The sequence below is a fragment of the Procambarus clarkii genome, chromosome 89, assembly GCF_040958095.1.
Source record: "Procambarus clarkii isolate CNS0578487 chromosome 89, FALCON_Pclarkii_2.0, whole genome shotgun sequence".
NCBI classification, from domain to species: domain Eukaryota; kingdom Metazoa; phylum Arthropoda; class Malacostraca; order Decapoda; family Cambaridae; genus Procambarus; species Procambarus clarkii.
Window position 1 is genome coordinate 18343225 of NC_091238.1, and position 15934 is coordinate 18359158.

Genomic DNA, 15934 nt, shown 5'->3' on the forward strand with positions numbered 1-15934 from the left:
AATTATCAATGACAAACTCTTTCACACCAGAGAAACATTAGAAAAGAATGAAATTAAGATTTACAGCACACACAGGTAGAGTGGTTAATAAAAGTTAAGCAATTTCAAACTCTTCAAAGAATCAACACAAAAAAAAAAATTGTCTTCATTCTCTGGGGAAGAGGTCATGTTATGCACAATGAAATCACAATGTGATATATCTACAATGAAATTTTTTGGAGCAATACAATGAAATTTAACTTGTGTGCTGGGTAACCCCTGATGCACACACTACCCACCAGACCACAGTGAGCTTAAAAGAAACAACCAGAAATTCTACTGAATTTTTAAGGAGCTGGTACCCAAATCCAATTTTGACATGCCACCCACCCACTCCCTGGTATACATGCCACCCACCCACTCCCTGGTATACATGCCACCCACCCACTCCCTGGTATACATGCCACCCACCCACTCCCTGGTATACATGCCACCCACCCACTCCCTGGTATACATGCCACCCACCCACTCCCTGGTATACATGCCACCCACCCACTCCCTGGTATACGTAATAACATTCTCCACCAAACACTCCAGTTAGTAAGCTCAGTAGTACTTCAGATTGTTTTCCTTTTAAGCTAGTCAAGGACTAGCGAGTAATGTGTGCATTACTCCACCTTATGTTACTGCTTCTCTATTATGAGCACAATGGTACTTTTCATTACTATGAAAATAAACATTTCTCTTCCCCTTTATAATGCATATCAAGAAAATACATTCAAAGTCAAAATGATATCAACAAGGACAAACACAATGCTGTACCTACCCTTAACACAAATAACAATAATACAGTAATTACAATACCATAATCATTCACAGACATTGGCATAGTAATATAACATACCTTTTCAATTAACTGAATTATATATGCTTAGTATTAAGGATGTGAGGGTACCAAATGGAGAAACAGTTGATGTAGAAGATGCACGGAAGATGCAGAAGATGCTTTTTAAATTTCACAACATAAGAACATAAGTACATAAGAATAATTGAAACTGCAGAAGGCTTATTGGCCCTTATGAGGCAGCTCCTATTGGTCCATATGATGCAGATCCTATTGGTCCATACCAAGCAGCTACTATTGGCCCTTATGAGGCTGCTGCTATTGGTCCATACAAGGAAGCTTCTATTGGTCCATATGATGCAGATCCTATTGGTCCATACCAAGCAGCTACTATTGGCCCTTATGAAGCAGCTTCTATTTATATCCTCAAAACTCAATCATATATGTCTGACCTACACTTGAATTAATCCAGTTAAGAGTTAGATAAGACCTGGGAAAATATTGATTTGTAAACAAGTTTGGTGAATTATGGAACATACTAACGGGTTACATAACGGATGTCAGATCAATGCATTGTTTCAAGTGCAGGTTAGACATGTACATGAATGAGTTTGGGTGGACATAAATATGTGCTGCCTCTTATGGGCCAATAGGCCTTCTGTAGTGTTCTTAATTCTTATCTTCTTCTGAATTAAGGTATTGATTTCACTAGAAAATCAGCAAAGTGTGTCCCGTGACTGATGGATCTGCACTCGACAGCATGGAGTAACCCGCTACGTATCTTTGACTTTATGGAGCTTAATGGACTACACTACACAAAATCAAATATTAATATGGATGGTTATAGTCTTGGAAAAGGAGCATTATATAAAAATGTGCTATATAAACTAACATGGGAAAAATAGTTACATTCTGACAGGAAAACGTTGCATATTATAGCTATACTGTATCTGTATTTAAAATTATGTGCATACATTTGAGTGGGTGGGGTTTGTGACAGTATATGTGAGAGTGGATGGGGTTTGTGACAGTATATGTGAGAGTGGATGGGGTTTGTGACAGTATATGTGAGAGTGGATGGGGTTTGTGTGAGAGTGGAAGGATGTATGTTAGAGTGAATGCATGTTATATAAAAATAATGCATGCAATATCAGTTATTGGTCACTAATTGAAAATTGTGTTATGTCAAAACTGTGCTATATAAACACCTGCTATATAAGGATTCACTGTATCTAATTAAACCAGATAAATATTATACAATGCTGTATGTAAAGAAAATACAACAAAACATATTTAAAGCATTGTTAAACAGATCTAAACTACCTGCATGAGATTTTTCCACAACGATGTTCTTATTAGGTTAACTTCATATTGCTAAGCCAAATTAATTATGCAGTGAAGTTTAAGTGAATGTGATGTAATGCAAACTATTTACATATACTGTATTGGTAATTAAACATTTTCTCAGCTCATTTTTTAGAGCAAGGTTTGCCAAAATTAATGACCACACAAAGGCGATCGGAGGTAAAACTATTTACACTAAACGATGATCACCTTAGGATAACCATTCACTTCACATTCTAAATCTAAACAAAATTACAACTAAAAAAAACATTTTTTTAATATATATATTCCACCTTTGCAAGCCTGGAAAGGTAATCTTGCCTCTCTTTCTCAAGAACTTCCGTTTCTTCTCTGACTGAGTTCGTCATCTCCGACATGTGCTTCTCTAATTCAGTAATTCTCTCTCGTCGACTAGTAATCCTGTCTCTTAGATCAGCAATCTGTAGGTGAATATAATACTTTTTTTTCCAACAAATTTTCAGAATATAAAGCTTAAATTAAAAGAACATTGAAAGTATGAGACATGACATCAAACTGTATTCCCATTAACAGTATAGTAAACTTCTTTTATCATGCCAGATTTAAATGGTAGGCCCATTAGTTACTAATTATTAATTTCTCTACTCACCTCCTTATTGAGTTCCTCTCGCTCTGACTCACGGTGGGCCTCGGCCTCCATCTGGTGAAATTCGGTGTCCTCAAACACCTGAAGTAAAAGCCTAACATTACATCACGTTCTGAACACTGTGTTAAGGGAGTACTCCACTTACCAACTTACACATTATACAAATACCATTGACTTTTTGACACTTCTTTCCCAAATGTCTATTTTGAGAAGAAGTTGGGAGGTTCGTCAGTGACTATGTAGGGGAAGGTCAGTGATGGGGGGATGGGTGGAGGGGGGTGCAGGAATGAAAGAGTGAAGAGTGTAGATGATGAAAACAAATAACATTATCTAAAGGGTGAATAAACAGAAACAACTGCATGAAAGCTGGAAAAGTGTGATGACTAAGCCACATATCAGAAAATTTGCTTCTAACGTCCTCTCATTACTTGACGATGGTCCAGCACAGCCTGGAACATCGCTGTTTCTCCATTTTCTCCTGCGTGGTTTGGACATCATATCTTTCAGCCATGTTAGTGTGACTCATTGTACGTGACTGGTAAAGTACCTGTATATTCATTATTAAGTCTGAATGTTAATAAAAGGCAATGCAGTTGTGTCCAAAACAGCCTCACAGACCAGGCAATCACCTGGGAAAGGCTTTCTATGGACAAAAACTCTGATCATCATCAACAGATAACTGAGGAGCATGAGAAGGGATCAGTAGATGAGAAGTAGAAGAGAGAGAGAGAACGATTCATGGTAAGTACGTAGCATTACCATTTAATAATGATGAAATAAAGAATGGTGAACTGTCACGAAGAGTTGTGAAAGGAGAGGAGTCGGACAGAAATTGTGGGTTCGAATGTACGTCAGTGTGTTGTGGAAGAGGTAATCATTCTATCCTATAAATGAAGAAAAAATAAAGCAGTTGATAAAAATGAAGGAAAGAAATGCTGGTACTGTATATAATAAGACAAGATGTGAATGGTATGATCTAAAAATTGCATACAAATGATAGAGACCGCAGTAGAGAAAATAATAGATCGAGACAGAACAGAGTGATGAGTATATGATCAAATGTGAACAAGTCGGGAATATCCAAAGTATTTTGCACAGATGATAAAATAATTAATACTGCTACCAGAGGTAATGAATACTATGCTACAGTATTAACAAAATAAATACTAATAACTTCACAACATCGGATGGGCTATTGTTCAGTTGAAGCTTATAAACTAGAATATTAAAACATACCGTAACTATCTTGAGATCACACAAAAATAATCAAACACTAAGCCCAATAAGATGCAACCAAAAAGCATTAGCGCAATACTTTAAGTTTTTAAGAAATGTGACTACTCCTATAACACCTTCATAAGGTATACATGAAAGTATTATCTTCAACACATCACACTGCTGGCAAAAAACAGATTTTCGAGGTTAGTTGCCCTTGTAGTCATAGTCTGTAATGGTCCACCCAGGACACCATTTCACACCAGACTATGTAACTTAACACTCCAGAATCACATGAGACTTTTCAGATCACCTTGCCACAATAATAATGATCTATTGATTCGTTATAATAAAAAGTCCTCAACATCACCTCCAAGTGATTATTGGAAACCCCAGGAACACCAATTATTGCACTGCTAACGCCCATAAATATAATAAATGAAGCATTGAAAATAATGAAATGATTCTTCCTGGTGTGTCCCCTCAATGGCTCCCTGAGTTAGCCATTTGGTTAGCTGAGGAAGGCACAGAGGAAGAGCCCTCTCAGAAAAATAACCCGACCTCTAGCAGGTATCAGCACCTGCTAGAGGTGCACCCCCTAACAACAGGGTTAGGAGGAGGGTGGTGGACTGTGAACCGTGTTGGAATACCTAGGGTACATTCAATTCAGTTGCAAGTGCTAGTGAAACCAGATTTTAGGCAAGTACTGTGCATTGCTATTCTTTGGAACTTTGTCTCTGCATATGGGGTCTCATGCAAATAGTGTTTGTTGCAATGTGGAAGCTCCCAGTCCCTATCCTTTTGTCCCTGAATCATGATGGAATTGCTGGCTCCTCGACCTAGTGGGGATTGATGCTGACATCTGATGGCAGTTGGGGTAGCTTTGTTTACAGTAGCTTTCAGTGATAATTATTATTCCATGAGTTTCCTACTATCATTTAGAGGTGGGTATCAAGGGTGTAGTGTGTGTCTCTTGCATTATAATGTGTAAGCCTATTGGTGGTGGACTGAAATAGACTTAATTGTCTACTTCCAACAATTGTTCAGCAAGAGTCATGAAAAGTCTTATGTTACGCTTAGTCATTAAGGTCACATAGATCATAGTGGCAAAAGGTGTTTAGGATGAGCCATATGGGCTTTAGCTTAAAAAAAAAACAATTGAGGTTACAGGATAAGCAAAGAGCATTTTATACACAACCCAATATATAAACACTGCAGCAAATATTATAGAGATAAATTGTGTTTAACAGTTTTAACTGTTTTAGCATATACAGCAACATCAAATACTAACCATTAACTCTGCATTGCATTAGCCCCAAAATTAACTATAATAAAGACATTACAGGTGATCCCCTGCTAACAACAGCTGACAGATGTGAATGCATTATACACAAACAAAATGTGCAAAGGTAAACTGTCTGGTTAACAGGAATAAAACTAGTTTTAGTTTTACTTATTCCTGCATCTTAACCATTAGTAACCACTTTATGGCAGTAGCACACAACACCAAACTTGTCACACACACACACACACACGATATTTTATAAGGCAAAGCTGTCAATGTGCTATGAACTATAACAGATATGTATGCATGGACCACAGGCAAACCTTCATGGAAATATAATATAAATTCCATAGCCTATTATTTTCAAGTTCAAGAAAATTCTGGGACAAATGTATCCAATTAGTACATTAAACTTGTGACTTTATGGAATACGAAAATCATGAGGTGTACTAGAACATGTATTGATATGACATGCTACATACACTCAAGCATTTCAGTCTCAATTCCACAGTTACTGGGTATATACTGTATACATATATATATATACATAAGCAAGATGGACTATGAACTGCGTTGCCTCTTTAAGAAACGTTTGGGCAGGGGGGCCACAAAGGTTGTATCCACACAATAACAAAACACCTGCCATGCTCTACACAGGCTTTGGTAAAGGGTATTACTATATATATATATATAAACTGTGCTGCCACTTATGAAACATATGGCCAATGGGTGTGAAGGTTGTGTCCACACAATAACACACAACACCCACCATGCTCTACACACATTAAAACTTACTTTCTTAGCCTTCTTCCACCGAATATAGTAAAAGAAAAACTGTAAGCAAAGTTGGACAAAAGTGAGTTAGAATAATCACAAGTCTAGTATTAATGACAAAAAATGATTTATTCTATCAGTTTGTATATTTCAAATATAGTTAAAGAGATTTTAAAACAAAATTACGTAAATATTGTCATATATATACTGCATGTACTGGTAGTTACAGTATACCAAAGAGCAAGGTTGTCATAAAACTAAATGTGTTCATACACAACTCAAACGTCTCTGTGTTTCTGTGTAAAATACAAGTGTACACCAGCTAATGCACTTTTGGACACCTGATAATCTTTATACATGAGCATGTACATATGTATCTGCTGAAGTGTATACAATATATGTAAGTCTGTGTGCTAATGAAAATGTTCTTACCCAACTATGTCTATAATAACAACAAAATTCTTGACAGCTATTCTTATATTTGCCAGGTTTACAGATGATATGTTATTTACAGTATATGCATTTCCAATGACAGGCTTGGTGTGATGTTCATGCCTTGATTCTTAAATCATTTTAAAGTCCAGGAGGTGACTATTTAAAGTCATATAAAAGGACTATAAGCAAATAACAATCTTTTGACGCAAGTTACACAATCATTAATGTCTTTTGAATATTCTGTTCCTCTGAACAACCTTTCACCCAGCTTCAATACCATGCATATCTTAAGGGTTAAATTTAAGCAACCAACTACTGAACCAGTTCTGTACCTTGTATGAATCCTCCCCTGTAACATTCCACATTCATCCTCTGTCTATGTTTGTCAAACTTAACATTACCATACCTGCAAACATTGATATGGAGTCTGTTTCCTCAGCTGGATCATTTACACATTAAAGGGAGAGTATAGGTCTTAGGACTTAACCTGCTCAACTTTACTGATGACATCTCTTCAATGCAACTTCGAGTTCAGTTCTCTCATGGACACTCCACTCTAATTCCTCCAATTAGTGCCCACTATGGAGGTAAATTGTCAAAAGGTTTTCTGGCCATTAAGGAACACACAATCAACCTAATCTTTCATTTCTAGCTTTATCTTACTCATCCCATCCAATAATTGTAGTCTGGTTTAAGTTCGATACATTTCTTTTAACAAATGTTAGCTAATTAAAACTTTTCTTCCTTTTATGTGTTCCACTTATATACATATTATAAACTTCTCTAGGTAATGTTAGTAATATGCATAGTCATTATACAGTACTCGTTGTCAATTTTATACCCCCCCCCCCCTTTGGCTGGTTTACAACTATCTGGCAGCCCACACACACACATGACTGGGTTATCCATGTGTATAACACAAACATAAAATAATGAGGCCCCCTACACAGAGACAATATCTCAAAAAAACCAACAATGAATATAATGAAATGCCATTTTCTGGGTCAGCCCCGGAGGTTTCCTGAAGCGATGCAAACTGATATGTGCAATATCAGTTTGGTGTCATCAGTCACAGGAGTTCTTATACCAACCGGGAACCACGAACCAGAACCTGCTCCCCTCAGAGGGAGCAATGGCCTATGAACACTTTACATTTAAAGTATGTCATAATTGCCATCGACCAGGGAAGGACCCAGAAAGAATCGAAACAGACCACTGTTGACCACCTTTATCAATTACGTATTCTGGGAAAGGTCAGCAGTTGACTTAGTGGAGCCTGGATAAGTCTAAGCACAGGCTTTCTGACCCCGACAACTGGAATTATAAGTATAGCAGTGTAAGGGACAAGTATACACACACACTTAAAACACCATTTGCTTTGCCGCAATGCACTACTGCTGCCAGAGGGAGGATTCAGGAATAATATATCAAATATTGGACAATGCTCTATCACATGTCATGAACCTTTAGTTGTTACTAAAATAATGGAATCATTAAGTAATGTAACTTCTACCCTTCCACAGCTTTACCATCCATACACAATGATTAGGGGACTAAAACATATCAACCCAGTCTTTATGTAGACAAATCCAGCACAAAGATTACAAGCCATTTATCACATTTTATTTTTAAAAGACAAAGAAAGCTGCTGGTGACAAACACATGGCAGCATAGTCACACCTTAAATTAAACAAAGCTCATCTCGTTCTTCCCAGGAGAAAACCTCACCTTTCGCTCAGCTTCTACTGCCTCGTGCTGGGCTTTAAGGGTCTCCAGCATCTCGGTTTCTTCGTCCGTTGTTCCACTGAAGTTTTCACTCTTTCCCTCCAGCTGATCCAGTTCTCTCTCTGCCTCTTCAAGGCGCGATCGACATGCCTGAAGGCAAGCAACAGATAGGAGAGAATCGGATCAATGGCTTGAGTGTTGCATTATTATCTTCTAATTAGAGATTACTAGATCATGTTCAATACTTGAAAGAATGGAAGGAGACAGGTAAGGAAGTTGGTAGGGAAGAGAAGGAAGAAGGTTGGAGAGAGAAGAAGCGAGACTGGGGAGGGAAGGAATGAGTGAAAGGTAGGGAAGAATATAGTTTTACATTAAACAAGTACAGTATGCATCAATAAAACCACTTCATACTAAAGTAAAGATATGACCAATTTACAACTTGATAAGGGTCCTGGCCACGCCTAAATATTGCCTAAAGTTGTTTTCTCATCCCAGGGCGAGATGGACGCCTTGTTTGGTGTAGCTTTGGTATTCCCTCGTTTCAGATCAAGATGCTCTGAACCCAGGTTTGGAGATGGAGGGCGTTCAGTTTGAGGCTAGATCAATAAGGACTTTGTGGATTATCGTTGGCCTGACTTGAACATTGGTGACCAGGCTTGATGGAACCTTTCTCCGGATTGAGGGGAGGAGGCATTTTCCCCAAGTCCCTGTTTATGATAAATTATCCCTTGGAAAGAGGAAGACCTAACCTGTTCCATGCTAAACAGAACTTCCTGCTTTCCTGTTGTGTTACATTGCAGTTATACTGTATTCTAATTTTAAATGAAGACAAAATTGGAGAACAAAATGAAAATGGAAATTAAATGTTATACTCACCTCAATGGCTTCCTGGTGATGGTGTCTTTCCTGTTGGCAGCGGTCTTCAAGTTCATTGCTCCTCTGTAGAAGAGCTGCAAGTCTCTCCTCATCTGCTGCAACTTTCTCCCTGAGCGGCACCAGTTCACCCTCCAGCAGAGCCCTTTCAACTTCCAGCTGAGACGAAACATCATAGTAAACAACCAATGACATACATGAAAAAGTATGGTTGGGTGTAAATAGAAGCCACCTCGTATCGACCTTCTGTAGTTTCTCTATTCTAATGTTATGATAAGTTCTCAGAATTTCAAGCTTATGACAACAAAGCTTTATAAATACAACAAAACTTACTAAGGAGAAAACAACTTGTTAATTTACATCTCAAATTATGCTTCACTGATACAAATTTTAACATTAATCTTATATTTAGTTGTTAAATAGACTTGATGAATGTATCTAGTGATAAACTGCCTGTCTTCTGCTGTGCTTTGTTGAATCTACTCACATTGTCAAAGTTAATATAAACCTCTCAAACGTTTTCCTCATATTATTCTATTACAAGTAATTGGGTTTGTCAATAGCCAAACTGCACTAATACAAATTACAGTATTAAACAATTAAAATTATATGTGCATAAATTACCAATACACTCGAGGAGGGTGGTTGTTGAAACTGGAGGCCAGAGTCTCGATACACAAGGAAATAAATCACAATAGCGTGATATATCTATGAGAAAATCCCTGAAGCAGTGCGGGGTTGAACCAGCATTTTGGTGGATGCCAGCCAAATGCCAAACCCCATGACATGCTAAAAGATATTCAATCCAGGACACTACTATATCCTCTAAGGATTCTGGAGGCGCCACTTGTTGGCACAACCAGTCTCAACCTGAAGTACGAGGGGCCCAATATTTTCCCCTAATGTTAACAACAAATGCTCATCTAACCACCACTACAGTACTGTAATTAAAAAACACAGACATACAAAAACAAAGCAGGATCATGCAATATGCATGCTTAAGATTTTCTATGGGTATTATACATTACCCTAGGTAATTAGGTACCTCGCGGCCTTAACAGCTTCGTAGCTTCCAAGTCGAGGATACTAATACATGCTTATCATTGATAATGCTTCATGCTATGATTTGTGCAAACGTTCACAGGTGAGTGTTATGCATCACTAGAATAATGATTTCTACCTCAGGAGGAAGGTCCCCTACACTGTATTCATATACTGAATATGATAGCTGATGAAGTATATTACTGTACCTACTTTATGACTTTTATCACACGCATTTACCATATAATCTGGTGTATAAAATGCACCCCTATTTTACAAGAATATTTTGTGAGTATTAATTATTTTAGTATATATAATCATTCCAGCTAGATACCTTACACCATAAAATATTTTTTTTTGTTATTGTATGTTTGCTGATAATATGCAATTTATTAGCACAAAATTTATATTTAATCATGAAAATTTGTCAAATTGTCAGAATTAAATTAAAACATAATGACAGCAATGAACACTTATAAAAACACTTTCATTTGCTGAAACGTAGAAAAATATATTAGTTACAAATTAGATATAAACCTAAGTATTTTACCTCTCTTAACGCCTCATCCTCAGTGAATTCTAACTCTGTAACAGTGCGCTTGAGATCCGTCATGGACTGAAGAACTTCATTCTTGACTCCTTTCAAACGCTCTATCTCCCCAGGCACATCCTGTTGTTTGGGTAGTGACACGTGGAAATTTGTACCCCGGAAAACATGTGGCACTTTTCTGCATGGCTGATAACTGTTACTTTATACATATATATCAATTTTGACTTTTATGGAATCCATCAGGCATGTATGATTTAACTCTCGTGCAAAGCTATGTACGTACCAAGGCTGTCCAAAATACTACATGCATTAACCCTTTGTGGACACTTTTTTTCCAAAACCTGGCTACTCTTCCCCCCATGACTGAAGTGTTGAAATGTACAAAATAAAAAAAATGCAACATGACTGCCAATGACATAAGGTACAAGATAACATTTATAAGTAAAACATTTACAAAATTAATCAAACTTTAAATTTGGAGCTTTGCAAAAATGTATTCTGTAATTCAGTACTGAATGTTGAAGTAAATGGAAAAGTTAAAGAATAAATTGACAATTTTCATTAATATCAAAGAATAAATTGTTGTTGTGGGTGCTGTAGACTAATGTAGAGGTAAACAAAAAATATATACCAAACATTTGGGATTTAGGGGCAAAATTGTAGCACTGTTGTTACATGCTGTATTCATGGTTTGTGTTTTCTAACACAAAATTTAAATACTGTACCATATTCAGATTAGAATTGAAGTTAGATCCTAAAATTCTAATACACTGATCATTGTTGACATAATGCATGTTTCAACTTTAGTACTTTATCTCTTTTTTTTTACCTGTAATTAGTTCCAAGAGTTCTCCTATCTTAACACATCAATTTACCACAAAGGGTTAATAAGTTTTACTAATCACTTTAACTGGACAGTTATAAATATTTTACACTTATAATACTTAAAAAAATGTGCAAGTCAACTTTCTAATTACATTGAGCCTAATATATAATACATACAATCTAACTACAAATGCAAAATTCCTCATTTTAAATGCATCAAGGAAATAATAGGCACATATGATATAGCTAACACATCAACCAGATTGTTTCATCATTAACTTACATCGATATTAAAAGTATCCTGAATATTTTTTATGAGGTGTTCCTCAAACACCTTATTGGATCCTCTTCCCTCGTCGTCATCTGCAGACACTGTTCCTTCGATACCATGGTAATGTCTCGCTAACGTATCCTCGGGACTAGTAAACACACACGAGCCTGTTGAATTATCTGCCGAGTTCATTGTTAGCGAACTAGTTAGATTATTTTGCACTGAACTGTGACTATTTTCATACGTATTTGTTGCTTCATCAATGCTTGTCGACATCACTGTGTTACAAACATAATTGGCTTGGCAAGGCTTCGTTAGATCCTCCCCATTTGAACCGACGTGTGGAGTGGATACGGAGTTCTTTGCGTCACTACTCATTCTGTTGACAGTTGGAGAATCCCCTAAGACTGATCTTTCTATTCTAGGAGATCTTGGAGGCTTGGGAGGGGCTGGTATGTCAAGGGAACTTGAAGAATCAGATCTTAAAAATGGACTTAAATTTTCTTTATTTTTTGTACTATCTTTTGGTGTTCGTGGACTTCGAACTTTCTTTCCATCACTTATGCCTGCCTGGAAATCTGATATGGCCATTCTATTTTCTATGATTTCACAATTATCCCTTCTTTCTGTTCTTTCCTTGCCCACAATGGTCTTGATTCGAGTCCGTGGGCTTTGTGGCATAGGATAAGTGAGGTATGAGGGACTAACATTCTCATATGGGCTTTTTGGACTGTTTGGACTTGGGGAGTGTGATGGAGCTTGTAATGGGGCTGGATTTGGAAATGGAGGGTAATTTGGTAATGTCCCATTCCTGAAAAATAGGTATTTAAACATTAAACATTGCATTAAAATAAACATAATATATTAACACAAAAACTTATCTACTGAAATACAGTATACAAGTTACAGCCAAATTTTTAAATTTCTTTAAGTCTTTAATTGTTTTCAACTAATAACAAATAAAAACATGCTCATCAAACTCCATAAAGTGTATAGTATTGTAATGTTACCATGCGTGTCACCTGCATGCTTCGTTTACATTAATCCACCACCTTTACATGATATTATTACACACATTTGTTAAAAGTTCCTGCCATTATTCTGTAATTATTACTGTTAACACCACTGTACAGTACTTCATTTATGTTAAATTTTACTTCTTAATAAACCTAGCTGTGTGGACTTTCTTATGCTTAATAAAGTGACCAGTTACCTTATTTGAGTTTACACTGCAAATCTCCAAAATATATTGCTAAGTAAATATACTATATCATACTTTTTCTTCTCTCTCTCTCTCTCCCTGCATTATATACTCCTAAAATAAGTACTGTATTGAGAGAGAGTATGTTTATGTATTCCCTATGAATTCTATAGCACCAACACCATATTGCCTCCTGGGAACTCCAATATTAAATCCTTCTTCTATGAATTCTACAGTAATTACCATTTCTCAAGCATTTGTACTGTTTCTGTTGTGGCTCTCAGTATTAATGTCGTTATTAGACTTCTCAACTGTGGTTTTGAATCTCGGAGCTACTGGCTCCTGCAATTTGATCTATGCTAGAATTAATTTTATTCCACTCTGCATGCACTGACCACCTTATGTTAATTAGGCATGTCTCATTAATCAATTTGATTAGGTTTCTTCAAATTGGTTTGCTCTTGCAGCAAAGAATATACTTCAATAATACCTGGAATTAGTTCTGGGAGTTGTTCTCCCCTAGCCCAGCCTGGAGCCAGGCTTGACTTGATAACTTGGTCCAACAGGCTGTTGCTTGAAGTGGCCTGCAGGCCCACATATCCACTAAAATACGATTGGTTAGGTATTTCATGCAGGAAAGTGTCTAATTTTCTCTTGAATACTTCTACTGTACTTTTGTACCAGCAACATTTGTATTATATGCTGGGAGGATACTGAATAGCCATGAACTCTGGTACATATTGCTGGTCCGTTTAGACTGTTCATAACTTATCAGTACATTGAACCCAGCTAATTACAAACCTTGTGAGTGAAGCAGTATGCTGGACCGGACTCCCTAGGTCCGGTTGATCAAAACTGAATATGGCATCAAGTTCATCCTCTGAGGTGGATGATGCCTTGGGTGTAATGCCATTGGCAGGAGAGACGGGTGAGGTGGCAGAAGTGGGCGTGGTGGCTATGGTGGGTGTGGTGGGGGTGGCTGACAGTGCTGATGGGGAGGAGGGCACACGCTTGTCACGGGGAAGGGAACCATTTGTCTTTATTCTGAAAAACAAAACAAAATTTAATTCTGTACAGGTATTTAATTTGGTATACTGTATTTGAGTCATGTTCACAATATTGTACTAATATCACTACAGTAAAGCTGACTGCTTTAAGAAGCAAATGTGTTTCTATACAAAATAAATACAGTACAGTATTTTATCTAACCATTAAAGCTAAGACACAATATATCTTGACAGTTTTATCAATTAAAGAAACATTGAAAAAGAATAAATACGTACAAAATAATGTTAGGCTTACAATCACTGATTATTGTACCAGGCTGGCGATACTAGACATGATCGAGTTGTCCTTAAGAGAAATGCATCAAATGCCTAGACAAAACAAGTAGTCTGGCATAAGAATCAGTGTTGGGTTCAGTTCTCTTATTGGCTTACATACATGATATCGATAACAAGTTATACAGTACAGTATTTTACACATATTTGTTGATCACATTGTGCCAAGGAGCATAGTTACACATGAACAAGAATTCTACAAGTATTGGGAAAAGATATTGAGAATAACCCCCAGAGACAGATGTCAACTTCTGTCCCAATACTGAAAGAGAGATTAAAAGTCTAGTGACATGCAAATCATTTTCACAAAGGTATATCATGCTATTGTGATTTCCTAGTGTATGTGTAGACAGAGAACCTGTACTCAGACAGGAGGTACCTGGGAGTTAATAATTTCAAAGTCACTATGTAATTCGTGCTATTGTTTCCTCCCTATCCATGGTTAGGTTAGGTTTCATTATGTTAATTTCATGTTACGGGCTCAAGTGCTTGAGACTCAAAATTAAAGATATCATAATTCCAACTAACACAGATTCACTGCCGTACTGTGCAGCTTCACACCAATGATAATAACCAAGATCGTGTTTGGCAGCTACATGGGAGATGAGATTGCACTGAAAAGTAGAATCTCACAGTGAACTCGCCTATCACCCACTCTAACATACACACAGCTGACCTGTCCTCAGACTCCTCCCTCCCCAAACATGGAGCTACACTAATGATGGTGATGACATAGCACCAGCCATTCGCTAACCAGGACAACCAAAGATGATACTGGCCAATCAGTGTTGTTTCCGACCCAACCATTGAACATCGGCCAACAACAGCAAGCCACCAGGGTGTGGAACACTGTCCAAATGTTAGAACCCATGCTGGAATGATTACTTCAAGTAGAGCCGCCTCACTCTCACAATTGGTGGCCCAAGAACTTAGATCCACTCAAGATCAAGACCAGAGAATCCCAGTAATTATACAAAAGGGTTATTGGCTGGTTTCGTGTTGGTCCTAACCCTTAACTGGGTTAAGATTATCCAACGGCCACCATAAGAACATACTAACCAATCAGCATATACATACATATATAGTAAAGTAAATTTTATTCAGGAAAGTACAGACAATGTTGTTTTACAAACATAATGTTGGATTTATAGATAGAACTAGTACATACAATATCTAAAGCCACTAGTACACATAGCGTTTCATTGTTCACGACTAAAGTGTGCTAAAGGTTTCGTAATGTAAACACCTTGCCAGTAATTTGCCTCCAGAACCGTTGATCAAGTGACAATCAGTTGGGTTAAGCCCTGGCACTATCTCTCACAATAAAGCAACTACAGTACTCTCCACAGTCTATCCTTCTCCTCTCCCCCCTCGTTCTCCCGTTACCGCTGTTGTTGTTTTAGATTTAATTACTCGGAACTAAAATGTCCATGTAGCACGGGCTATGGCGAGCCCGTAATTGAGGTCGGTTATTCGCGATAATCTTGTTATTGCGATATTTGAGTCAAAGTTTTAAATGAAGGTAGAGTTTCCTTCTTTTCACACTGGGTTTAGTCTTTTGTTTTAATAACATTTTCTTGGTGGCGGATATAGATGCATAATGTTCA

At 37.2% G+C, this 15934-nt stretch overlaps 1 protein-coding gene across 7 annotated transcripts in view; it reads right to left on the minus strand.

The window, feature by feature from the left end:
- The window catches only part of LOC123773352 (pleckstrin homology-like domain family B member 1), a 125930-nt gene that overhangs the window by 63021 nt on the left and 46975 nt on the right, over nt 1-15934 (minus strand). For 4 of the 7 annotated variants that reach the window (XM_069318110.1, XM_045767029.2, XM_069318112.1 and 1 more), the window contains 8 exons: nt 13789-14031; nt 11799-12597; nt 10691-10810; nt 9103-9258; nt 8230-8376; nt 6088-6126; nt 2796-2873; nt 2461-2607 (listed from right to left, as the gene is read on the minus strand). In XM_069318110.1, coding sequence (XP_069174211.1) covers nt 2461-2607; nt 2796-2873; nt 6088-6126; nt 8230-8376; nt 9103-9258; nt 10691-10810; nt 11799-12597; nt 13789-14031 — 1729 coding nt within the window. Of the gene's footprint in view, nt 1-2460; nt 2608-2795; nt 2874-6087; nt 6127-8229; nt 8377-9102; nt 9259-10690; nt 10811-11798; nt 12598-13788; nt 14032-15003; nt 15150-15934 lie in introns of those variants that run through there. The other 3 variants (XM_069318114.1, XM_069318111.1, XM_069318109.1) reach the window with 3 other exon arrangements.